At 44.0% G+C, this 26,627-nt stretch overlaps 1 protein-coding gene across 1 annotated transcript; it reads right to left on the bottom strand.

The window, feature by feature from the left end:
• Positions 1-15,081: 15,081 nt before the first annotated feature.
• On the bottom strand, positions 15,082-17,141 carry LOC124665844 (tubulin-folding cofactor A-like). Its single transcript, XM_047203211.1, has 4 exons — positions 17,018-17,141; positions 16,756-16,909; positions 15,513-15,599; positions 15,082-15,430 (listed from the first exon to the last, which is right to left on the bottom strand). Exons 2-4 carry the CDS (start codon positions 16,906-16,908, stop codon positions 15,332-15,334), a joined length of 339 nt encoding a protein of 112 aa, XP_047059167.1. The 5' UTR covers position 16,909; positions 17,018-17,141; the 3' UTR covers positions 15,082-15,331.
• Positions 17,142-26,627: the final 9,486 nt, after the last annotated feature.

Genomic DNA, 26,627 nt, shown 5'->3' with positions numbered 1-26,627 from the left:
GCCTACCGCTTCTGCAAGCTATACAGATTAACTGCAAGACGAAACTAGCGATTGTTTGCGATCGGGAGATTCGTAGGTTGGATTGGTCTTCGTAGGAAATTGCTGTGGGGAGGATCGGCGATGAGATGGGTAATAAGAGGTGGGAGGAGAGAGTTCGCCGGAAGTCTAGAACGGCGTGGAAGCGGCAGGAAGACGGTCAGTTTGGGGAATTTGGGGGGACAAGAATGTCCCAGAACCTTCCAGGGTCATTTGCCATATATTGCACGAGACAACAGACAACATCCTGACCGTTGGTTTCCATTTTTTCTTGGAAAGCCTTTTTATGATGTTTTCTTTCCAAAGGCTGGTTCCAAATTAGGGATGGCAACGGGGACCGTTTACCCGAAACCCGATGGGGTTTTCCTCTATTAGGAGCCGGGTTTGGTATCTAATTTATCCCCATGGGGGTATTAACGGCAAGACATGCTCCCCGATGGGGAGAGCAGGGCGGGGGGCGTTCCAGCAGTCCCCATACCCGAACCCCGCGGAGCCCGTATGTATCGGTAATATCTCACAAATTTAGCTTGTCCTGCTTAATTTCAGCTAAGCACGCATTTACGTCCGTCACTAATGCTTGCTTACCTTCTGGTAATCACGCGATTTGTTGCCAAAATTTTGTCTATATAATCCCACAAATTTTGTCTAGAATAAATTATTTTGCTACTCTTGAAGCTAAATTGTGTGTCACGCCCTTTGGTGGTGTCGTTGTGTGAACTATGTGAGTCAAACATAAGTACTCGTTATGTCTTATGTGTGTCAGTGTGTGGTGTTGTGACTCTGCACGTGTTAAGTTATTTTTGAGCTTGAATTTCTGCGATATTTTCATGATTTGTCTACTCTTTGTGATGGGGGTGGGGAACCCGCGGGTCTGCTATACCCGGTGGGTGATGGGGATGGGGGAAAATAGTCCCCAAGGTGGGGAATGGGGATGGGGACGGGGGAATTTCACAAACGCGGGGACGGGGAAGAAAAGGCAGTCCCCGCGCGGGGGCAGACCCGTTGCCATTCCTATTCCAAATAAGCAGCATCTCGTATAAGTCTTGTTTTCTTTTTTATTTTGGAACTGGAACACCTCGATTCCATTACTCAGATGGCTCAGCACGATCACTGGCCAACAACACCAACTGGTACATCTTCATGCCATAGGCAGCAAGGCAGCAACGATCATCATCTCGTATAAGCCTTGTTTAAATTAACTAGTTTGTTAAAAAAGGTTGTAAATAACCTAACTGGTTTTAACTACTAAGCGGGACGGATCAGATGTCGCTTTGCAAAATATTATTACTTCTGAAAAACAATATTCAAATATGGAATACCTATGTTTGTTAAGCATGAGATAAACTTTTTTTTTACCATTCACATCAACCAATGGACCAACCCATCGATTGATTGGTCACTTCTCACCATAGTTCTATTGCTTCTTCTCTCGTGTTATCTTCTGCATCTTCCCTAATGTCTCTCGTCGTATAATGGTCTAGTGTCTCCACCTAGATATTCTTCTCACTACTGCATGTACTACGTTGTCCCTTTTGTTGAGCTGCCATGGTTGTGAGGTCACTTGATCAGGTTCCCTTCGTTGTCCCTTTCTGTGGTAGCTTGTTGTGCTACCATAGATACCTCATGGTGGAGCTCGGATATCAGGTTCTCTATGGTGCTAAGCCCGTTGAGACGATGGACCGAGCGGAACGAGTTCAAGGTACCTAATGCGGCCCCAACATGGCTCTTGCGAGCTCGATTCTTCATTGACGTGATCGGTGAGGATCGACACCTAAAATGTTAGCACTGAGAGGTCTATGAGTTTACAATTTCTATGTTGCATGGGTTGTTTCGCTGTGTTGCGGCGCCTATGTTGTCTATTTCATACACATATATGTTATGCTCCAACAATTTTGGGCGCCTCATTGGTCTTGTGTGTGGACTTCTCAGGAGTTATTCCTGCCACTTCTGCAAGCTATACAGATCAATTGCAAGATTAAACTAGCGATTGTGATCGAGAGATTCGTAAGTTGGATTTTTCTTTGTTTTCGTCGGAAATTGCTGTGGGAGATCGACGATCATCAGATAGATAATAAGAGGTGGAGGAGAGAGTTTGCCAGAAGTCTAGGACGGCGTGGAAGCGGCAGGAAGACTGTCGGTTTGGAAGTTTAGATATAAAAAGTATTTACAGATTTTGGAAAATGTGTAGATTTAAAAAATTGTTCTAATTTTCAATGTTTCTATTTTTAAAAAATCAAAATTTTAAAGTGTTGACATTTTAAAAATGTTTAGATTCTAAGATTGTTTAGATTTTGAAAATGTTCAGATTTTAGATAATATACTTATTGGAAATTGTTCATCTTTTAATTTATTCAAATTTGAAAATGTTTAAAATTTTAAAAGCTCAATTTCTAAAAATATTTTGATTTATATATTTGAAATCAAAAAAATATTTTGATTTAAATATATTCAGATTTTGAAAAGAGAAAAAAACAGACAAAAAACACACAGTCAACCGAACAACTAGCGAGTCGAACGTGTGGGAAAAAAGCAACGAAACAATGAAGCTCGTCTACTGGGCCGGTTCATAGAAGGTATCACGTGGGCGGGCCGAGTGGATGGCCCAATGGCTCTTTTTGTTGGGCCCGCTTAAGCAAACCGGTGGATAAACGGTAACTGAACCGGATAAACGGCAACTGATCCCGTTTCTGTTATCCACCGTATCCCACGTTGACTCGGAAGCTGGTACAGCAGTATCTTTACTATTAAATGAGAGTTGGTCGTTTGACACTCAACGCGTTTGATGATCGTCATTGGAGACATCTGAGCCGTTCAATCTAATTTAACACGCTCCGGTTCGTCCGATCTATTTAATAGCAATTCCACGCTCTCGTCCAAACCAAAATCAGGTCATCAGGATACAATCTCCACATTCCTTTATAACTCAGCTATCTCTCTCAAAAAAAAGGTATGACGTGATCCCCAGATGTGATTCCTCCTTCGTTTCCCTACCGACGAGGCAGACCCACGACTCCGCCCCGCCCGCGCCGCCGCCATCGTCCGTGCGCCTGCCGCCACCCTGTGCCGGCAACCTACCCCCGCCGGGGTCACCTCTTATTTCCTCGCGATGTCTCACCCTCCCTCCGAGATCCAGCCCATGGGATGGATGAGAACGAGATCCCCTTCACAGACCTCCTCCTCCTCTTGCCCAGGCGGCAACGACATTGGGCGACGACGATGGTCGCCAACTCCTCCTTTCCACGGTCCGATCCACGCTCGGCCGCGAGGGCACCGGGCTGCCGGCCGTCGCCGGCGTATCGCACGCGATCTCCCTCCACCACCCGCTCCTCCCCCGGTCCGTCCTCCCGCATCTCCCCAGTTTTTCTCGAACAGCCCCGAACGCCTCCACGTCCGGCCACACTCGTGGCCTCGACCTCCACGGGATCTCCTTCGAGCGCCGCCCCAACATGGCTACTACGGAAAATAATACGCACGCCCCTATCGGCCTGGCCTACCACCCCAGCTCGTCCTCACGCACAGATTCGGCCGTTTGCTGTTGGACTTCGTTTCTCCAGGTATGTGGTCGACTGGTCAGCGTTGTTGGAGGTTTACTGTTGTTCAGTCCGTACTCCAGCACTACAGCTCCATCCGTCCTGCGGTGCTCCACCAAGGTTGGCTTCTCATTGCACGATTCTGTGAGATGTTCAAGTTTTTATAGAGTTTTGTTGATATGTGAGATGCATGATTTGGTACAAATTATGCTGCAGATTTTTAGTATGGCTCGATCTGTAGTACGCTAAGTATAGCTTATTAAACTGTGCTGCACTAATCAAGTCTTCTAACATACATGCTTTTCTTTTGATCTTTGATATTTGATCTTTGATATTTTGATCTTTGATATTTGATCTTTGTATTCAGATGGCTTAGTGGATTCTGTACTGAGTGCTCAATATGAAGCTGCAGCATCATTTGGCATAAACACACTCTTGATTGAGAAGTATATTACTCAACCAAGCCATATAGAAGTCTAGGTACCATTCCGATATCATCCGTTCAACAATCATTCTCTCAATCTGCACAGGTCCTCCATTGTTTGATGTGGCACTACTTCAATCTGTGAAGGTATTTGATGACAAACATGGAAATGCTATTCACCTTTAGGAGAAAGAATGCAGTCTAAAAAAATATCATTAGAAAAATATTGTGGAAGCACCGGGTGTAAGGCTTTCTTAACTGTCAATTCTGTGGATTTTCATCCGGGTGAAATAACATTTTACTCTGCAGCCAAATATGTCAACAAAGTTTTGGACTCAGTTTGGTGAGGGTTCTATGTCTGTTGCGAAGGTGACATACTTCGTACTTTTCACAATATTTGCATGTTGTGATTTAAGAAATTGATTTGATGTTCTTATGTTTTTCATCTCATTACACCGTGTCAAGCTATTTGTTTGTTCCCTACACATAAGTAGAAAATTATTCCATATATTTTAGTTCATTTTAGAGATTTTAATTTACTATTTGACTGTTTATAAAGTTGGGCTCATTTGCAAGCTACCTGGCCCTTCACCCTATGTTATGATGTAGTTATTATGTTTAATCTTTATATTTTATACACATGGTCACGTATTGGATTCTTTGTGTTGAAGGCACTTTGTTACTACAGTGCGGACATAAGTGGAGCATGGCATCAATCCTGTTGAGTCGGTCACGGCAGTACCATAAGGGTGAGCAGGGCTGCACCTCTCTTGCCGCTTCCTTCCAGCAACGTATGTGGTACCACATATCTCTCTCTTTCTCAGTTGTAATCGATAAATGGATCGAGGTGTGAAGCATGCTTTCCCTATATGGAGCTCATGTGATTCATCTGCATATATGACATGTAATAGCCAGCTCATCGGTCCTAATTTTTTTGATCCTGACCTGAGTTCTTTTATTCAGAAGACCCCATTATGATGATAATTGAGCCAAAAAAATTGTGTTGTATGTCAACCCCAATACTATTTCTGCTTGTTTCATGTGACATTAGGTCTGAAAATAGTTAATCTTGTAGCATATCTTACATATTTTTGTTCCATTGGGTACAATTAAATACTATGAAGTTGTGATTTGTCATTTGGTCATCTCCTCATTCGTCACTGCATTTGCAGGAATTGGAATTGAAGGTGTTCCTCATCACTGCTTCTTAAAATTAGAACAAGAAAATGGAATATTATTTAGTGGCACCCTACTACTTCCTATTTAGTGTATGTGTATGCATGTCTTCTTTTCACTCGACTTCTGTTACGATGCAATGTTGTTGTGGCTTTCTGATGATTGAAGAACTGACAAGCCTCTCATTTGGTATTTTAAGTTTTGTGCTTATCTTTTCTTTCACTCTTGATGAATAAATAAAATTACAGTTCAACATTTGTTCGTGTACAACATAATGATATATATTTGATAACATTGTTCATCTTGATCTCATGTTTTTCCCCTATTTCTGGGAATGAATATGATCTATAAGGAAAATAGTTTGAAGCTGCCAATAGGTTATATAGTAGCTGGGCTCGTGACCGTGATGCCTCTGTAAATATCTCCATCCCATCCTTTGCAGGTGCTAAATCTTCGCTTCTGCTCTTCTCTTTCAATTTAATCCCCAGATTTTCTTGCATCTTTCTTTACGGATGATGACAGAACAGTGAGGACTGGCTTGATCTAGCCGCTGGCTGCCCAGGTGGTGATGAGTGGCGGAGAAAGGGGGATACATGGCAATGATGGGGGTGTGTGCCAAGCTTCTCCATCTCTGTATACATAGAAGACCTCCTTGGAGAGGCGCCACACTCAAAATTGTACATCCCAAGTCACGGTGTAGCAATTATGATTTTGTTTTAATTTAATTAATTTTTTCAGTTGTACATCATTTTTTTTTTGTTTTTTAAGTTTTTTGATGTCAGAAATGCGTTATCTTCGTTGTCGTTGAAGAATAAGGAGAGACAAACATTGTAGTTAGCTCATTGCACTATGTAGTTTTTTAAGTTTTTTGCTGTCAGAAATGCGTTATCTTCGTTGTCGTTGAAGAATAAGGAGAGACAAACATTGTAGTTAGCTCATTGCACTATGTAGTTGGCTCAATCTCTTTGCGGTAGGTGAGAACCATTTCATAGATTTGATGTAGTTTTGAAAAGGTTCCTAAGCGATAACACATTTTTTGAAACTACAAAGATGGAAGTGGAGAGGCGGTGAAATGATGATGACCTTTGTCTTCGCATAGGAGTTGGTAGTTAAGGGAAAATAATAATTCTATGGGAGATCTCAACTTTAACACCATATGGTCCACGGAGGTTAATTTGTGGATCAGGTCCTAAGAATTATTTTCCAAGAAGAGATACATATAACACTTGTCATATTGGACACACTTTTAAAAGTACGATAGTTATTTGACCGATATGTTTTTTTATCCGTAGCAACGCACGGGCATTCAACTAGTATAAATAAACAGGCGCTACGTGCTGCGCTGGTTACCTACCTAAGCTTTTGCTGGACGACTGATCGAAGATTACAAGCATACATACCATGGCTGGTGGCTCGTCCCCTACCGAGTCTACGACGAGTCTCTTCGCAATACCCGGCTACTCAAAGTTGGATCAGATTTCTCCTGGGACCCCGCCGACTCTGATAAAGACCATGTACTTCCGCCGCCATACATGGAAAGTCGAGGTGTACATCGTGGATTTTGACAAGGGCGTACCGAATTGCATCGATGTGGTTGTCTCGACCAACTTTAAGCACTCGGCATCTGGCACCAACATCTGCATAGAAATCTTGGACAAGAATTGGGAGCACACCGTCTTTCACATGGAGCAGACGCTGGGCAGCGGCAGCTGGTTCAAGTCTTTGACTGTCGAGAAGAGTGAGCTGGTGAGATCGCTGTGTGTCGACCGCAACGACAACATCCCTGCCAGGTGCACTCTCACGTTCCTCGACTTGAAGAGGCAGAAGAGGCAGCAACAGGCAGCAGCTAGGTTCAACTGGTGGTTCCAGCTTAGAAGAAAAGTGTCCGGCTATATGCATCAGTCGACGCATAGGCCGAGTTTCCTTCCTCTTTTCGAACACGGAACGGTGTCTGGATCAAGCTTCAAGTCCAACCCAGACGAGGTTCCTGACATGGTGGAGCGGATGCGGACCACCCACCACGACGATTCATCGCATTCTATCCTCGTTCCTTTTTTGATTTCAGCGCATGGTTGAAAATCTTTCTAGAACTTCTCCCTACATTCCTCTTTTGTGGGGTGCATTATTTTAGTAAAAGAAGATTCAACCAATTGTTGCTTTATAAAGATATATACTCCTTTTTTCCGCTCGATAAAATTTATCTTAGATTTGTCTAAATTTAGATGTATCTACTCATTAAATAGTGTCTAGATATTCAAATTTAGATAAATAATCTAATAGAACGGAGAGGTACATATGTTTTTTATGAGATAAGAGATAGTATAACATATTTGTCTTAATTGTTTTGGTAGTATAAAATCCATAATGGAGAAAAGAACATCTGTATCTGGTCCTAAAGACAATAAGATCTTACTTCAAAAAAAATAAAGACAAAAAGATCTGAATATTTGATTATAGAGCAATACCTATATTTAACCCCAATTTTAGATGGGAGCATCTTGGATAGACAGCGCTGGAATTAGCGGAGTCACATAGGCATAGCTTCAGATGAACATAGAGCCCTCCCGCACAGCCTGCGCTTCCCGCGCGCACCCATCTGACGTATTACCGTCGTCCGCCGTCCCCTATAATGCACAAAGAATCGGTTGTTGCAATCTATGGAAAGTGGACACGCAACCCGCATGTGGCTGGGCCCCACCGTCCTTATCCTAACGCTGGACCCGACTTTTCTTCATCGTTCTCTCCAACTCCCACTAATGGCACTTCCCCCGATCCAAATCATGCACGTTGTTCCTCCCTCGGCGAGCCCCTGCTCCTCCACCGGCGATAGCGCCACCCCAGCTCCACCCTCGCCGAGCCCCTGCTCCTCCACCGACGAACGCATCGCCCCAGCTCCAGCACCGGAGAGCGAGCCGCCCCGCTCCTCCCTCGGCGAGCCCATGCTCCTCCACCGGCGAGCGCGCCGCCCCACTCCTCCCTCGGCGAGCCCCTACTCCTCCACCGGCGAACGCATCGCCCAGCTCCAGCCCCGGCGTGCGCGTCGTCCAAGATTCTCCACCGGCGAGCGAGCCTCCTTGCTCCTCCATCGATGAGCCCACTCTCCTCCACCGGCGAGCGCGCCGCCCTGCTCCTACCTCGATCGCGCCACCCAGCGAGGATGCCAGCCTTGCTTCTCCCCCGGCTAGCAGCCCTTGCCCCTCCCGGCGAGGAGATGGGGAATCTTGTGGTGAGGCATAGATACCGTATTTTTTTGTTCTTGTTTTTGTTGTTAATTATTCTTGTAAATATATTTGGTGATTTGTTGTAAATATATTTTACCATGGGAATTCTTATTTTTTTGTTAAAGCTATTGCTGGCTATTTGTTGTAAACACCGAAATTATTTGTTGTTTTCTGTTACTAAATATTGTTGTAAATATGGTGCTGATTTGTTGTTACTAATTTGTTGTAAATACCCAAAAATCTTGATTTTTTATAATTATTGTTGAAAACACTTAACTGATTTTTTGTAAATACTTATCCTATATAACTAAGAAGTTCATCCCCACTAAGAATATTTCTCTCAACATGCAAGGTGTCCACCTCATCAATCATCTCCAAGCGAATCCTAACTTGCCACCTAAGCAAATCTGCCACCTAATCCAAAAGAAAAAACTGCACGCTGTGCCCTTTGGGTTCCAAACATAATTGCGTTAATCTTCCCATTGCCTGTAACTGCAGCCCACCTTTAGAAGATGAAGATTGAGCGTCTCAACTTATGAACTGTTCTTCCACTCAATCTCTAGGCCTTCACTCCCTATATATATGCCACTGTCAATGGAATTCTATCTGCCTCAAGTTCAATTGTATAGTACTGTTGTACGTCCTGTCTACTACTCCTTGGCTCCCTCTCTGCTATTCATCTGCTTATGCATCTCGCCATGTTATGGACCTGGCAGCTACGTGCCTGGGATTTGCATAAACTTCATCGGACCAATATTAGGTGTGCCGGAGGCTCGCCTCTCTCTACATCGTGCGGGATTCCTTAGGCGTCGCTCCATGCCGTTTCAGTCTCCTTGCCATATCAGGTTAGCCTCCACCTAAATTTGCTACATTCTCTCTGCATCTAGAATAATCTGAATTCATATTGGCTGGAGTATACATGTGCAAGAGTCTGAATCTTGACCGATTGGAGTAAACATCTACAATGCATACGGCTGCTACAGCCTACAGATCTTATTTATGCGCACTTTATTTGTTGCAGGTAGATGTTTATAGAATGAAAATTAAGCGTGCAAAATCAGAAAGCTATTCTGAATCCCGGCTGAATTAGTTTCTAAATAAGCATCATGCGCTAAGAAAAATAAGTACTCAATACTCAAGGTAAGAGCATCCCCACTCGTTGGCGCTCCCCACGCCCAAATCCGGCTAAATTTTCGTCCGGATTGAGTAGTTTCCCAGCCGCGTCCCCAGGCGAAGACGACAATGCAAATTTGAAAAACGGAAACTTGACAAACTACGGCTAAAAACGGGCGAATTTAGACTAAATTTAATGGTATTTACTATATAACGGGCGAAGTTCATACATAGAGGCCGAATTCGACTATATTTCGAATTCGGCTAGGAGGAATTCAACTGCTAATTTAAAAATACGGCGCTCTACATGCCCAAATGGCGGTAGAACACCGTGTAGTCGCCGCCGTCGTCGTCGGAGCCGTCGTCGTCGACCTGCGGCGGCGCGGCCTGGCTGCTGCTGCCCTGGCCGGCGTCTCCCCACCGAGGCGGGGATGGCTTGTACCATTCGTCGTCCGACACTTCGAGGTCGACGAATGGGACGGCGACGCCGGATGGAGGTGTCGCAGGCCGGCCGTAGCGAGCGACATCGGCGGCGGCGGTTGGAGTGGCGGCGCGGCCGGCGCGGGCGCCGCGCCTCCTCGATGGCGGCATCGAGGGCGTCGCCCCGAGGCGGCGGCGGGATTGGTACGCCGCCACGACTAAGCCTCCACCCGCCGCCGGGAGGCCTCGTGTCCGGCGGGAAGGGGTACCCCGCCTGGTGGAGGAGGTGGCCCTCCCACTGGTGGAGCGACTGGCGGGGAAGCCATTGGCGGCGGCGCCGTCGTCGTCGGAGAACGACATCGTTGGAGGTGGAGGAAGAGTGGAGCAGGGGAGGGAGAATGGAGGAAGAGTGGAGCAGGGGCGTCGCGGCGAGCGGAGTGGCTTAAATAGGCGCGGCGGCCGCGGCGGCGATTAATGACGCGTGGAAGACGATGCGTTCGCGGAAGCCGATGCGACGGCATTAACTCGCCGCGTGGATGCTACGCGGCCGGCGAATGCAGACCGGCGGCAGGTTTTTACAGCGCGCGGAAGACGATGCGATAAGGACGACGATGGGTTTCTCTCGCCGACAAGTTGGGGCCACCAGACGCGCGGGAAGTTTCCTCGGTATTTCCCGCGCTTTCGTTTCGTCCGGAGTCCCCGAGCGCTCCCCGGGGGGCCGGGGATGGCATGGGATCGCCGGATGAATTTAGACCCAAATCCGGACGAAAACGAGGAACCGGGGGCGCGACTGGGCCGAATTACACCGTCCGGATGGAAAAAACGCTCGCCGGGGGCCTCGTCGGGGGGACGAGTGGAGATGCTCTAAACCATTCTTTCTCAGTACTCAAACTGTGACGTACCTTACAATTTCTAATGCAGTTGTTTTCTGCAGATAAAACATGGTCTTGACTTCAGATCTAACAGTAACAACTCTGTTGTCTTTATGTTCCCCATAATCATTCATAGATTGCTTATACATGCATGTATTTCTATTCTGACTTTGCGTGATGACAAACTTCCACAATTTGGTGCATTTCTTCCTTGCACAATGCTATTTGATTGCTAGATATATCTACACTTGGAATTAAGGTAACCACTTTATGTAACAACATCTACTCCTCTCTTTTATATTATACCAGTTTATATAACAACATCATAAGGTGGTCAAGACAATAATCAGATATCCAATTGTATCCCAATATCAATCCCATGTCTCCTATATCGCATCAGAAACACTTAACCTTTTTAGTATGTTTTCTGTTGCTCTTATGATGTCAAAGGGTGCATAAGCCATTTGTTAACGTGTTTGAACTGTCACTTGGCGACTCAATTCTTCCGTAGGATTAGTTTGGTACGGTATTTTGCAGTAAAATAGACGCAATTTATATATTTTTGGTTAAGATGCAGGTATTTTATTGATACCCGCTTACCTAAATGCTTACTGGGTATTAATGCAAACAATACAACTGAATCAACTTACAGTCATGTGGTGTCGTGGTCAGATGGAGTGTGTAAATATAGATAGTGATAAAGCATCACTATTCTATTGTTGTTTCATGTATTCATGTTCCCTGCCCAACTGGTGCCATTCATTTCTTCGTTAAAATATTAATGTATTTTAGTTTGTATGATTCAATCATCTTCCTGGAGTACTTCCAGCAATCATATTTTTTCAGGTGACACCGAAGGGCCGAAGCTACTGAAGAAAAACAAGATTGAAATGCTTTGTTGCCTTTATTATTTAATTAGATGTAACAACTGAACATTTCCTAACATGTGTGATTTATCTATCTATGATATAAATAAAAATGCAGTTTAGTGGATCAATGTAATAGCTATCGACAGAATGTACACATGTATTTCTAACACTACATGGAAGATCGGTAGTCATGTTTACGGCTATGTGCAACCACTCCTTATTTTAGAAGGATTAGTCTTATTTTCAATTTCATTAATCAAAATTGCACACCTATGAATTCTGCACCAACGCGCGGGGTATCATCTAGTTTTTGTAAATTTGCTGATAATTATTTGTTGTAATAGTAGTTTGTTGTGAATGAATTTGTACCCAAAATATTGTTGTTTAACAACTTTTTAATTGATGCAAAGTAGTTTTGTTGTATTCCCTTGTGATTATTGTTGACATCATTGCTGATTTTTATGGTAAATCAGTGTCCTGCAAAAAGTTGTGCTAAAGCATTTTTTATGAGCTCTTTTGTTGTAATACTATATTGGTAACTCACTTTAACAACAAATGTCATAATTAGGAGTAGCCATTGTGTGAGACGCTAGCACACAAAAATCACGATATGAGCCAACAGCTAGCTGGTCTAGCGAGCTCCACTAGGGCCAGGAATCGATAGGTTCAGCTAGGTTTAGCTACGCATGCGGCGCGGGACGCGAAGTCACGGTGCAACAGGCTCGATGTAGGGGACCGTAGCATGCAGCACAGCAGAGCAGCAGCATGGGACCCATGACCGATTTGACAATCAAAAATCGGACGACCGACGCCTAGCACGACCCTTCCCCAATACTGTTTCGGTGGCGGCAGCGTTGGCCCCCGCGTGGATCCAATATCGATGGCATCGTCTTCGTCGCTCGCCAAGGCCAAGCACACCACACGGTTCCTGGAGCGGTGCCTGGCTGCCATCGCGGTTCGCCGCCCGTGTCGTCTAGGCGGTGGTGCAGGAGGTGGTAGGAGGCCGACGAACTCCTTCCGTTCGAGGTCAAACGGTAGGAGTCGACGGTAGGTCGCTGGCGCGTGTTTGGGTGGTCGCCGACGCGTCGCCTTCTCCTCATCTCTTTCTTCTGTCCGTCCATGTTCTCGTCTCCGTGCTGCTCCGTGTAAGTGACTTTGTATACCAGTTTTCCATCAGCACAAAACTCATAAACATCAACAAGCTTGTCACTGTGGATCCAAATGGCATAATTGCACTAGTTCTAGAGTTCCAAGCCTCCCAAAGTTTCATATAGGTTCTATCTGTTGGGTTACTTGACAATTTGAGATGAAGGATGACATAGGATTAGGCAGCAAGTTAGACTGACACTTTGCCTCCAAAAGAATTGATTAAGTTTTTGAGGAATGAGTTCAGATTGCATATTATGAAAGTATGTGTCTACAATTGTGGGTGTGGGTGTGTGATTGTATGTGCAGGGCTTGATGGCTTGTGGTCTTGATCAATTCAGCTGCATTTAGTGTAATATATTCACTCAAACCTCACTCCTAAAAATATATTTGGCATATTTCAGTTTGCAATGTTTTTTAGGCTATAGTAGACTATTGTAGATGTTAAGGTAGACGCTACCTTTTCTGTTGCGAGTAAGATCGGTAATATTAGCCCCAGGTCAGCAGCTACTATGAATGCTCTCTGATCGCGTGTCAGTGATCTCATCGGTTTATAATAGGCCTGTTGTGAGCATTTATGAGTTCCCTACATGATTGAAAAAGGTGTTAGCAAAATACGTATTGGTTCTAGTAGCTTATAATGATTGCAATTACACCACCGTGATTCGAAGAAAACATGTTGGCTTGTTATTATTTGTTCATTTTTCCTTAATTCTTTCATTTATGCTAACCGCGCAATAACTTCAAAATTTTCTAGTGCTTAGTAAAGATCATTAGAAGTACAGATCATGTCTTACTACAGATCATTGAAATTTAGCTTATGCTTAGTACAGATTAAAACTAATACATCTCATTGTATATTGACGAAACACCTTGTTTTTTGGTTTTAGTGGTTTTCACAGATTACTGGATTTGTGCGGAGGCTCGTACATCCCTTTGATGATGGAGGGCACCGATTTTACCCTGATGATGACGAAGACCTGAGCCACAAGCACAAATTTAAGACCTGGCGCAGCAAGATCGACGGCACAGGTCCTGATCTTTATGGCGAGGCATGATTGGAATTTGCTATAATCCTTCTCGCCGGTGTTTACTTCAGTTTTTAATGTTTCGGAGTAGCTGTTTCTTTTATCAAGTTTGGTACAGTACTACCAGTGTTTACTTCAGTTCAGTTATTTTGTTTGATTCAGCATACTCTTTATCCTAATTTTGAAATAGTTCAATTGTACTCTGAAACTTGTTGTCGGCATTTAGTATGTACAGGAAAAAACACAAGCTCCCAGCCTGTCAGAAAAGTCGTAACACAATAAATAGCTCTGTACCGGACACAACAAGTGAATAAATTATTTACAGCATGCGCCTTTAGACTAGTCATAGTGGGAAGTAACATAGAATAGTAACATGCACTCGTTACTACTCTATGTTACTACCTTCATAGTGGTTAGTAACATCAAAGTAGTATCTTAGATGTGTTCATTAATTAGCTTGTAGACTCATTGTATCTTGGGAAGTGTGATGTTACAGTAACTAGCTATGTTACTCCATCCTCCTCTCTCCTCATTAACTCACTGCCACATAAGCAAATTTGCTGAGTTGGACACTTAGTTACTAGTGAAATTACTTGCACTATGAGCAGTCTTACACCATCAGAATCAACAAAAATTCCTTGCGACATCAGATCCGTTCTCTAGATGATTTTACTCACTGTAATTGGGCATTGCCGGAGAAAACTGAAGACTTCTCAAGATTAATCTTGAACCAACACAACAAATCCAGAGAGTCTCTTCTAGAGCATCCAGACCTCATGTTATCACTCCTAGCAAAGAAGATGTTGCCATCTGCAAACAGCAAATGGGAGATAGGGGGGCAGAGTCTACCATTGTGTATGCCATAGAGCTCATCTCGGGCTACATGCTGCTAAAGGAGTGGTGTCTTTGCGTTGACAACAGCGCCACAACTTCGCTGTCAGATCGGGCTGCAGATCTCTACCGGTACGCGGTTACAGCATGCCAAAATGATTCAAAGGCTATACATTGTTGTTATCATGCAGTAATTCTACTGAAAGATACGGAAAAATACTCACAAAAAAAGGTTTGTCTATTTGTAAACTGCGTAAGATTGTTTTTATTCAATCTCAAACACCTTTATGAGTATTTAGATCAATATCTGACCATTCTCATCACATGCTCTAAAATTCGAAGAAATTGTAAGACTGCACACTTTCTATACCACAATATGTGACTGAGATTTACCAAAAACTGAGGCAAGTGGGGATAAAAAAACGATCTCAATAACTAAATCATCCGGTACCCAACTGGAATAAACGCAGCATGCCCTTCTTAACATTCCAGAACATCACAACACCTAATCATATTCCAGTGCGGTGGCATCACGAGATACTCATCTAGTCAAGCTAATGAGTCATAATACATGTGTTGGCATCAACATCATATGAAATGAGACTAAGGTGTCCGCAAGAGCCAGTATGATACATGCTTATATTTCAGCAAAATGGAAGTTGAGTTCATTCTTCCGTTGGCGTGTATACTGCTTCGACTTCGGTGATTGTACTCTCAGCCTCTCCAATCTCAGTGCCTTGTTCATTTGACTCCTTCAACTCAGCCTGTAATGAGATCATAGAACGTCAGTTCAAGTAGGACAGAGTTACATAAAGTCGAATATAGCTAAGAAATTCTGCACAATACCAGAGTTGCCTTCAAGTCTGTCAGTGCAGCTTCAAGACGCTTATGGCAGTCTGGGACCATCATCCTCGATTCAGCTAACACATTTTCCTGCAAATGTACAAGGCATTAAGATGCAGTTCCAAGTTTCCAACGTGAAATGCAACTTGGAAAAGAAGCAGGGATGTAAGTAATTAACACTTGTATGTCCAAAAACAGAACATAATGCCTAGATGTACGTATGAGATTAATCAATTTGAGACCTTGCACATATGCTTTAAAATATTTTAATATGTTCAGTACTATTAACTATATGTAAGCCTCTGAAGAATGTTATTGACAGCAAACATTGCAGTGCTTCGGAGAATGGATATGAAGTGTCTTCACTTATTCTGCTTACAACTATATCCACCCTGATGCTTCATAGAGAGTTTTAGCCCTACATTAAGTACACATGTGATTATCTGAAATATGTAACTCAGTTTTTAATGGAAGAAAAAGTTATTGGCTGATGAAAAACTAGGTTTTCTTACATCAAGCTTCCGCATAGACTGAACGGAAAGATAAAAGAAAACGCATGTTTGAACGGAACAAAAAAGGTAATCCACATGAACAGAACCACAAGACGCAAGATAAATGCCGAAACCTTTGTGGCTAGGCCTTTAGGATGCCGGAAACTTTGATATGGGCCTAGAACCAGAACTGAACTCATAACCAATAAACCGGTTACATAGACTGCAGTGATCAAAATTTCTAATAAAACCATGGGTACCCAGCAGTACATAGTGCACAGATCACTATGTCACAACCATTGCAGAACAAATGATAAAACATGTAAGCAACAATGACAAACACCAAGTTGTCACTCAGGCCAACTAATCCTCAAGGGCTCAAGGCTTCACAGGGTAGATCTTTCTACTTAACCCGCGACAAAAATTCGATGATATGCCATTCAACTGTAACATAAGTATTGTTTTGGTAACCAATGAGTAATTGATTAACCTGTCCATTTTATTGAGGAAAACTAAGCAGTGACCATATGACATAATTACCCAGCAAGCTGGTAGTAACTAGATTATCATACGCAGCCAAATGAAAACTGCTACAGGGAAGCATTTTAGGGACAGCGTATGGTCCAACTACTACCAGCAAGTACTTCAATCGGCACTACAAGTAGTACCAGCTAGTACTGGGCAGAGAGATGAGTAACTGTATGGAGAATTAAACAAGCACTGTAGGTACTGTAGAAAAATCTTCAGTCAGTCACCTGCTGCTTGAGATCGTAGGGATCGGCGCCCTTCTCCTTCATGTCGGCAGTCTTGGCCGCCTCCTTCTCCACCTCCTTCTCGTACGACCGCAGCTCCTTGACGATCCTCTTGCACGTGGACGTCTTGATCTTGAGGTTCCTCACAGTCGCCATCCTGGGATGAAACCAGGGTTAGATCTAGGTACTTCAGCGGCACACACAGAAATTGTGGATGCTAGTTTGGGTTTAAGTGAGCAATCCCTGGATGAGTGAAAGCTCGTACCTCGAGATCCAACGAACAAGATCGCGGACGGGGTGGAGGCACAGGAAGGACGAACTGCGGCGAGGTAAGACGGGAACGGCGAACGGCGGCGATGCGCGTGAGCGGCGAGGGATTGGACGGCAGCCGAGGGCGGATTGGACGGGGGAATGGTTTGGGTGGATCAGCAGATGGAAAGGCACTTGGGTGGGGAGAAGTTGCTATTCGATTCCGAGTGGGGACTAATGTAGGGTTTGTGGAGAAATATTTACTTTTTTTTCGAAAGCTCACTGCGGGGAAGATCGAAAATTTGCTACCGGACGTGCTGTTATTTTCTGGTCTTTGTCAATACATACGGCTAAAAATGTGTCTTTGTCCAAATTACATAATACTGCAATTGCCACCCTATTCTAGCGTACCGATTCGCTAATTTCGATCCCGCTCGTGTCCCCGTAGGTCGTCTAGGGCTATGGGCTCCCGTGTCTTGGAACAGGGCCACAGCTTGGTTTTGATCCACATCGAATTATGCGGTGCTGGCTCAACACATACGGCCGAATAGTCCCACCTCGCTTGTATATACGGAGTTTCACCGGTTTATATGGCTAAGTTTTCTGGGATAGAACAAGCTGAGTTGGAAGAGCAAGCAGCAGCAAATATGGAGCGCAGGAATTGGACACTCCTGGCATACTGGAGGCAGATTACAGGGTTATGAATTGCCCTCTTGTGGGATGAGGTGAGGGAGCGGGAGAAAATATCAGACGGATTTGGAAAAAGAGGCGTTCCGCCCGGAAATCTCGGCGCGGCCAGTCCGTCCGCGGTAGCAGGAGCAGGAGGGCCGAGCAGCCACGAGGACCTCCGTGAGGCAGGGCGCCGTGGCAGCGCGTGCGCTAGAGGAGCCGGAGCGGCGCGGGTCGAGGGAGGGGAGGCGAAGGTGCTGTTCCTGCCGACGGGAAAAAAGGAGGCAGAGGCGCTGCATCCTTGTCGACGGGGCAAGCGGACGCGGTGGCTGGTGGGGCGTTTCCCAGCTCGAGGAAGAGCGCAGAGGGACGACGGAGGCTCGCCGGCCGGCGCCGGGACGCAGAGCAGGGAAGGGAGTCGATGCGCGCGAGGTTGTGGAGGTCGAGGGAGCGAGGCAGGGACGCGAGCTTTGGGCTCGAGCGAGGAAGAACGGAGGGGAAAAGCGCTCGGGGCCCCGGGGCCAGGATGCGTGCAGGAGGAGAGAGTAGAGATGTAAACGGATCGGATCGGATCGGATATTTCTATTACCATATATCCTTTACCATATTTTTATGACGAATTCGGATCGGAGCGGATAATGGTCGGATGCGGATTATATCGGATTACGGATATGGAGCGGATTCGGACCGGACTCGGATCGGAAGCGGATTATTAAGCAAATATAAACATAAAAAATAGAAGTATGCTTTTTTATGTATAATATGTTTGTAATTATAGGCTATAGCTAAATGTAGACACATGTTTGTACAACAAAGCAAATTGTGTGCTAATAGCATACATATTTTAGCCGATGAACTAACTATATTGTCAAAATATTAAGATTGGGCTAATTTTCTCGGATTATCCTCATTGAGGACCTCGGATAATCCGCAAAAAATGGCGGATAATCCGTATCCGTCGGATAGTATCAATACCATATCCTCTACCGTATCCGCCGGATATCCGCTTTAGCAGTATCCGCATCCGCATCCATATCCGGCGGATTTCTAAAAATGCATACCATATCCTCAAAAACGGATACGGATGCGGATTCGGAACGGAAATTATCCGTACCATTTACAACCCTAGGAGAGAGTGGAGAGGTGTGAGGACTTCTGGAAACAACCGGCGGCGGGGGGTGGGAATGCAAAACGGCCAAGGCACCAGTTGGGGTTGCTAGGGTTTCTTTCTGGGCTGAGGGTAGGTTCGGCCGGCTGGGCCTTGCTGGGCTAGCCGGTTGGAAGTCTTCTCCTTTTTTCATTTTCCTGTCATTATTATTTCCTCTCTGTTTTAAAACCATTCGCAAATAGTTCTTATATATAAAAAATAAGAAGAAAATAGAGTTTTCATTTGAGGATAAAATGAGATAATAATTTTAGCAACAAGATAGAGTTTAATAAAATAATTTTGAAGGCTGGCCGGTTGGATATTTGGGACAGCTTAGTGTCTTTCCTTTTTTCAGACTTCTTAAACTTGATGATGGATGGTGAACAAAGAGTACGACTCAACTATGAAGAGCAAAAAGCTTAGCCAAAAACGATGATGCTGCCTCGTGAAGTGGAAAATCCTTAGCCAAACATGGTGCTGTGTGTAATGTGCCTCACACGGTTTGATGATTAGATGGGAAAACTGCAAGCTAGACCTTAACATTAGTACGAACCATAATACAAAACTAAATCTAAAGAGTAGCAACGTCCCTGTGTCAAGAACGCTTAGTCCTAAACTCTTAATACATATTTTTTTCGAGAGTAACTCTTAATACATATTAACACCCAGTAGACTATGTCCTAAAAAATTATACTCATTCGTTTCAAAAAAGAAATAAATTTGCAACATCCTTTTCGGAATGGAGGAAGTAATGATATTCTTCATTGCCAGCCAATAAAAATCAATTCTTAATAAAATTAAAGGCTGAACCATCATTAAACGTCTGCGGTTTTACAAGTCGGACAAACGAGGGGCTTGCATCTAATCTTTATAGAATCAATTATGTTTGTTATCAATAGAAGAAAACCTGATCAACATCGACGATGGCGACTAAGAAGAGAAGAGTCAACATGGATGGTGACTAGAAGATGGATTTTTGCTGTTGTTTTGGTGTGTTTGGTTTGCTGCTATAAGGGATTGATCATTATATTGTAGCATGACTTTCTTTCTTGTAATACTTTTTTTTAGTTGTATGCATCTGTACTGCCACTAGGGCACTGCGTTGTTGCATAGGCTGAGTGTAATGGGTATCTTTCCAAAATTAATATACTCTCTTATCCATTCGCAAAAAAAAAAAAAAAAAAAATATATACTCTCTTATCGCAAAATGGATTGTGATTAAGAGGAAAAGTATCTACAGAGATGATTTGCTTAAGTGTTTAGTATTTATTTCTCCCGATGCAACGCACGGGCACTTTTGCTATACTATTATAATTTCACGGTACGATTTGCTAGAACACACTATGTGACCCAAAATAGAAATCTTTATTTTTTATTACGAATTATTAGATTATTGAGTATCAAACCGGTTCAGGTAAAAAAAAAGAAACGGAAACTGGAAGTATCTGACATTTGTGTTCTTTGTGGCATGGAATGTGAGGACACATATCACACCTTTTGCAGATGTCCGTCGGCGAGATTGCTATGGGAGGCGATGCGAGAGGTTTGGCCTCTCAAGGAGCATATACCCAATACTGGAAAGGAGTGACTATTCCAGGCACTGGATCAAGCCTCAGAACAGGAAAGGCTGATGATGTTGATGACATTCTGGAGAATATGGCATGTGCGAAATGAGCTTGTGCATCAGAAGGTGGCGCCACCAGTTGAAGCTTCTCAAAGGTTCCTCTGCAGCTATGTTGACTCGTTGTTATGCATTGAACAAGAACCACTGCTTGACCCGATTAAAGGGAAGGCCATCATCCCTGTATGCACAGCGGTAAGGAATCGCAAGCACAAGGAAGTTGAGAAGCCTAGGAGCCAAGAGATGTGGTCGAAACCTCCTCAAGGATGGGCCAAGTTGAATGTTGATGGAGCTTGGGCTGAAGCAGATCACACAGGAGGTACATGCATGATTTTGAGGGACGAAGAAGACACCATCATTTTCACTGGGTGTAGGTTCCTACAGAGTTGTGGTAGTCCACTTGAAGCGGAGGTGATGACATGTATCGATGGTCTAGCACTAGCCTTGGAGAGGACGACCAAACCGATCATCATGGAGAGTGATTGCTTGGAAGCAGTGTCTATGATCAATAGTGAGAGCACTAATAGGTCTGAGGTAGCAGCACTCATTGATGCTGCTAAGCATTTGTGTAAATCTGATAGAGTATGTCAGATGAAACACATCAGTAGAGAATTAAATGGTGTGAGTCACACCCTAGCTAAACTAGGTTGCAAAAACCAGCTCTCTATGGTTTGGTTCCGCCATGGAGCAGACATTATTAGGCAGGCTTGTAATCATGATAGAACTCCTATGGAGTGATTAATAAATTTCTTTCCCGCAAAAAAAAAGAGGAAATCAAACCGGTTTGTTTCTGATCTGGAGAAAAAGAACCAAGCAGACTTAAATCCATACGCCTAGCGACAAAGGGGACGAAGCACGTCAATCGATCAGCCACGAGCCCTAGGGGGATTTGGGAACCGCCATCCTGCATCTCGTCGGCCGCTGTCATTCTGCTTCTCACCGCCGACGAGCACACGTACGTCTTCCCCGATGACACTTCTATCCATGCATTGTTCCCGTCTCACGTCCGCACCATCGGCAATCAGCGGAGGAGACGCAAGGTTCGGCGCCGCCCAAGAGGGATCTCAAGCCTTCACGTGTGTGATTATTGCAGCCGCAAGAAACAATCAGGGCTGTGATGCAGCTAAGTCAAAAGTTGCGGCTAAGCTTAAAGCCATCAAGAAAACAACTCGCAAGCTGGAAGTTGAAAAGGCCAAAAAAAATATAGCTAAATATGGGGTTCGCCGTATGTAATAGAGGATATATGCACGATCTGTTAGTTTTGCTAGTTAAACTTGCACATAAACTTATGTTTTGAACTTGTCATTTTTTGGGATGTTCTGTTGAGTTTGGAACGCCATATACGTCTATATTAAATCTGCTCGCTTATTTTCAACCTACCAATTTGTGGGCTGTGTTGAGCATTTTAAAGTGTATTGTCAAAGTTCTTATTTTAATATGCTAATGTTGTTCGTAGTACTTCAGATATGTTCCGGATTGGGACTAAATGCTGGGTAAATTGTTTATGCATCCGATTGATACATACAGGGCCCCGAAAAAAAACCCGTTAAAGCTAAAAACGCTGGTCCAAAATTTTAACTACCAAAAAAAAACCAATCTAAATCGGCCGATGGATGGTTATGCTAAGCAGATAATTCAAACTTTCCATTTTGGGTCACATAGTGTGTTCTAGCAAACGTATCATAAAATTATAATGATACTGGACAAAGACACATTTAAGCGGTGTGTTTTAGCAAAGAAAAATAACAGTGTCCCGTAGCAAATTTTCTCTTTCTTTTTTTGCTCTAGGATTGAAGGGGGAATTTCCGAATTTCACACCTGGCTTTTCCTTTTTATTTTCATTTATCTAAGCTAGACTAGCAACGAGCGGCGACAATAGCCGAATCCAGAAAAGAGACATAGCTAAACTATCCAGACACTTAGAGCAGCTTCGCCCATTAAACCTGTTCTTCAAAGGGATTTTACGTTGAACATTTTAATCTCCCTCAGCTGCGCAATTCTAAAGCTTTTATTTATTTATTGCGGCTCAATACGGTGTTCGGCGCCTTGGGCCCATTCCCGCTATACAAGGACACTGTGGGGATGCCGGAGAGAATGAAAACCTATGTCACGAGTGACGGGCAGCCTCGTTAGCCTCATAGGGTTGCCGCGCCCTCGTCGCCTACCTCTGGTCAACATAAATTAATTTTCGCGTACCGACGTTGCAGTTTCCCCAGACGCGCAGCCACACGTCTCGTTGCGCCTTGTCCTGCATGTCGGCGTTAATGCGCGACACCGCTCCCTCGCATGCCTCCGGCGTATGAAATGGGGTGCTCGCTCATCACCCCTCACACACACAACCTTAGTACCACACATCCACAACCCTAGCCACCGCCCAACTTTCTCCACATGTGCTTCTGATACGTCTCAAACGTATCTATAATTTGTGATGCTATATGCTTGTTTTACACCAATTCATATATGTTTTGCTCATACTTCGTTGCACATTTATACATTTTCCGGCACTAACCTATTAACAAGATGCCACAGTGCCAGAAATCCCTATTTTCTGTTATTTTTGTATTTTAGAAAAGTTGTACAGGAAATAATCTCGAAATTCGACGAAACAAAAGCCGAAGTCAATATTTTACCATAACAAAGATGAAGTCCGAAGGGGAGACGAAGAGGAGCCACATGGGGGCCAAACCACCCCTTGGCACGGCTAGGCCTGGGCCCGCGCCAAGACATGGTCTGGCCCACCCAGGTGGCCACCGACATCGCCCCTCAGCCTATTTATTTACGATCTCGAAAAACCCTGAATACCCGAGCCTCCATCCACGAAAAGTTCCGTCGCGGCCTGATGACCCACAAGTATAGGGGATCGCAACAGTCTTCGAGGGAAGTATTACCCAATTTATTGATTCGACACAAGGGGAGACAAAGAATACTTGTAAGCCTTAACAGCGGAGTTGTCAATTCAGCTGCACACGGAAACGAGACTTGCTCGCAAGAGTTTATCGGTAGTAACAGTTTTATAGCAGTAGGAATAGTGAAATAACGGCGGCGGTGAAATAAAGACAGCGGTAGTGATTACGAGTAAACGAGCAGGATTAAAATACTGTAGGCACGGGGACGGATTAACGGGCGTTGCATGGATGAGAGAAACTCATATAACAATCAAAGCAGGGGCATTTGCGAGATAATAATAAAACGGTATCCAAGTACTAATCAATCAATAGGCATGTGTTCCATATTTAGTCGTACGTGCTCGCAATGAGAAACTTGCACAACATCTTTTGTCCTACCGGCCGGTGGCGGCAGGGCCTCTAGGGAAACTACTTGGAAATTAAGGTACTCCTTTTAATAGAGTACCGGAGCAAAGCATTAACACTCCGTGAACACATGTGATCCTCACATCACTACCATCCCCTCCGGTTGTCCCGATTTACGTCACTTCGGGGCCATTGGTTCCGGACAGCGACATGTGTATACAACTTGCGGGTAAGATCATAAACAACGAATATCTTCATGAATCAATAACATGTTCAGATCTGAGATCATGGCACTCGGGCCCTAGTGACAAGCATTAAGCATAACAAGTTGCAACAATATCATAAAAGTGACATCTACGGATACTAGGCACTATGCCCTAACAATCTTATGACTATTACATGACCAATCTCATCCAATCCCTACCATCCCCTTCAGCCTACGAGCGGGGAATTACTCACACATGGATGGGGGAAACATGGCTGGTCGATGGAGAGGCGTTGGCGGTGATGGCGGTGAAGATCTCCTCCAATTCCCCGTCCGGCGGAGTGCCGGAACGGAGACTTCGGCTCCCGAGACGGAGTTTCGCGATGTGGCGGCTCTCCGGAGGGTTTACGGCGACTTCGACTTCTCCCCGTGCGTTTTTAGGTCGAGGCCAATAAGTAGTCCGAAGGAGAGCGTCGGAGGCCGGCCGAGGGGCCACACCATAGGGCCGCGCGGGCCCCCTAGGCCGCGCCGCCTTATGGTGTGGGGCCCTCGGGCCTCCACTTGATTTGTCCTTCGGCTCCGTCGATGTCGGGAAAATAGAGCCTTACGTCAAAATCCCGAGGTTTTTCCCGAAAGTTGGAGTTACGCACAAAAACGAGACACCGGAACAGTTCTGCTGAAAACGGCGTTAGTCCGTGTTAGTTGCATCCAAAATACACAATTTAGAGGCAAAACAATAGCAAAAGTGTTCGGGAAAGTAGATACGTTTTGGACGTATCAACTCCCCCAAGCTTAGCTTATTGCTTGTCCTCAAGCAATTCAGTTAACAAGCGAGCGATAAAAGAACTTTCACGAACACATTTGCTCATATGATGTATATATTCTCATGCTATGGCTAATACTTAAGCAGTTCATAATGAGATACATGCGAATGAGATCATCCAACAGCTATGTCAATCATGGAGAGGTACCAACAATTAATAATAAGCATCATGAATCATGTATATAAGCAGGATTGCAATGTTCATAAGAGAATATGATAAAGTGGTATCTCGCTTGCCCGTATTTGATTGGCAAAACATAAATGCCGAGGCACCTCTGGAGTTCATAGAAAGACTAGAAGTAGTGATTGTCAAAGATAAAAGCATCAAAGTTATACCACAATCAATCATATTTTGAGACAAGCATATTATACTAAGAATGACAGTTGTGCTCTCAAGATAGTGCTCAAAGAAAAAATGGAGACACAACATAAAAGTAAAAGATTGACCCTTCGCGAGAGGGAAGCAGGGGATTATCATGCGCTAGAGCTTTTCATTTGTAAAGCAGGAGTAAAATTATTTTGAGAGGTGTTTGTTGTTGTCAACGAATGGTAATGGGTACACTAACTACCTCATCAACCGGACTCCCAAGAGCGGCTCCCATGAATTATTTGCATGTTTATGTGGCACTCCTTCCAACCTTTCTTACACAAACCATGGCTAATCGAATCCTCGGGTGCTCGCCAACAATCACATACCATGAAGGAGTGCCTTTTTATTTAAGTTTTATTATGATGATGACACTCCCCCCAACCTTTGCTTACACAAGCCATGGCTAACCGAATCCTTCGGGTGCCGTCCAACAATCACAAACCATGGAGGAGTGTCTATTTAAGTTAATTAATTTGGGACTGAGAATCCCATTGCCAGCTCTTTTTGCAAAATTATTGGATAAGCGGATGTGCCACTAGTCCATATGAGAGTCCGTCAAAAGTAAATGTCAAGGTTGAAAGCTAAACACCACATACTTCCTCATGAGCTATGAAACATTAACACAAATTGAGAAGCATTTTGAAAGTTTTAAAGGTAGCGCATGAGAATTTACTTGGAATGGTATGAAATGCCATGCATAGGTATTTATGGTGGACACTTTGGAACAACTTGGTTTTCAGGTGTTTGGAAGCACGAGCGGCGTTCCCGCTCAGTACAAGTGAAGGCTAGCAAAAGACTAGGGAGCGACAAATCAAGAGAGCGATAACTGTCATAATCATGCTTGCGGCAAAATAAATTAACGGAGGCATAAAAGTGATACAAGAACTCTGAAGCAATATAAATCATCGAGGCTTAATTGACTTTTTGTTCAGTCATATGCATGCGTGAGCATGTGCCAAGTCGATATAAATGAATTATTCAGAGGAGGATACCACAATGCCATACTTACTTATGAATAAAACAATGCAAGCGAACATCCATGACATGCTACTCATATTAATAAATTGGAGCTAAACATGAGAGATCATGAACTACTAGACTTTCTCACATAACATATACCTCACATGAACCAAATAAGCATGCTCACATGGATGAGTATATGTACAAAAATGAAAACAAATAGAGTTCATACCAGCCTCTCACCACAATCCAATTGTTGTAGATCGTCATTATTGCCTTTCACTTGTGTAGCTTGGATAATATGAAATGAAAACCACGCTCCAGCCACCGAAGACCATTGAACTCATGATGAACTTTACAAACCAAAGAAGAACAGCAAATATTTTTGGTGTTTTCGAATTGGAAACAAGAACAAAAGAAACAAGAAAACAAAGCAGAATCTTTTTGGGTTTTCTCATAGCAAACCAACGATAGCAAATAAAGTAAACTAAGAGCAAGGAACCAAATAAACAAATGGTGAAGAGAAACAACAGAAATATTTTTGGTCTTTTTGTGTTTTAGGAAAGAAACAAAGCGAAAA

The sequence above is a fragment of the Lolium rigidum genome, chromosome 6 (genome assembly GCF_022539505.1).
Source record: "Lolium rigidum isolate FL_2022 chromosome 6, APGP_CSIRO_Lrig_0.1, whole genome shotgun sequence".
Classification (NCBI taxonomy): Eukaryota; Viridiplantae; Streptophyta; class Magnoliopsida; order Poales; family Poaceae; genus Lolium; species Lolium rigidum.
This window is presented reverse-complemented; position numbering and strand designations above follow the sequence as displayed.

Excerpts from the sequence above, each read along its gene's own strand:
- LOC124665844 (XM_047203211.1), bottom strand. The coding sequence starts at position 16,908 with ATGGCGACTGTGAGGAACCTCAAGATCAAGACGTCCACGTGCAAGAGG. Across the intron at positions 15,600-16,755 it reads CCTACGATCTCAAGCAGCAG|GAAAATGTGTTAGCTGAATC; the intron begins GTGACTGACTGA and ends GTACATTTGCAG. Across the intron at positions 15,431-15,512 it reads CAGACTTGAAGGCAACTCTG|GCTGAGTTGAAGGAGTCAAA; the intron begins GTATTGTGCAGA and ends ATCTCATTACAG.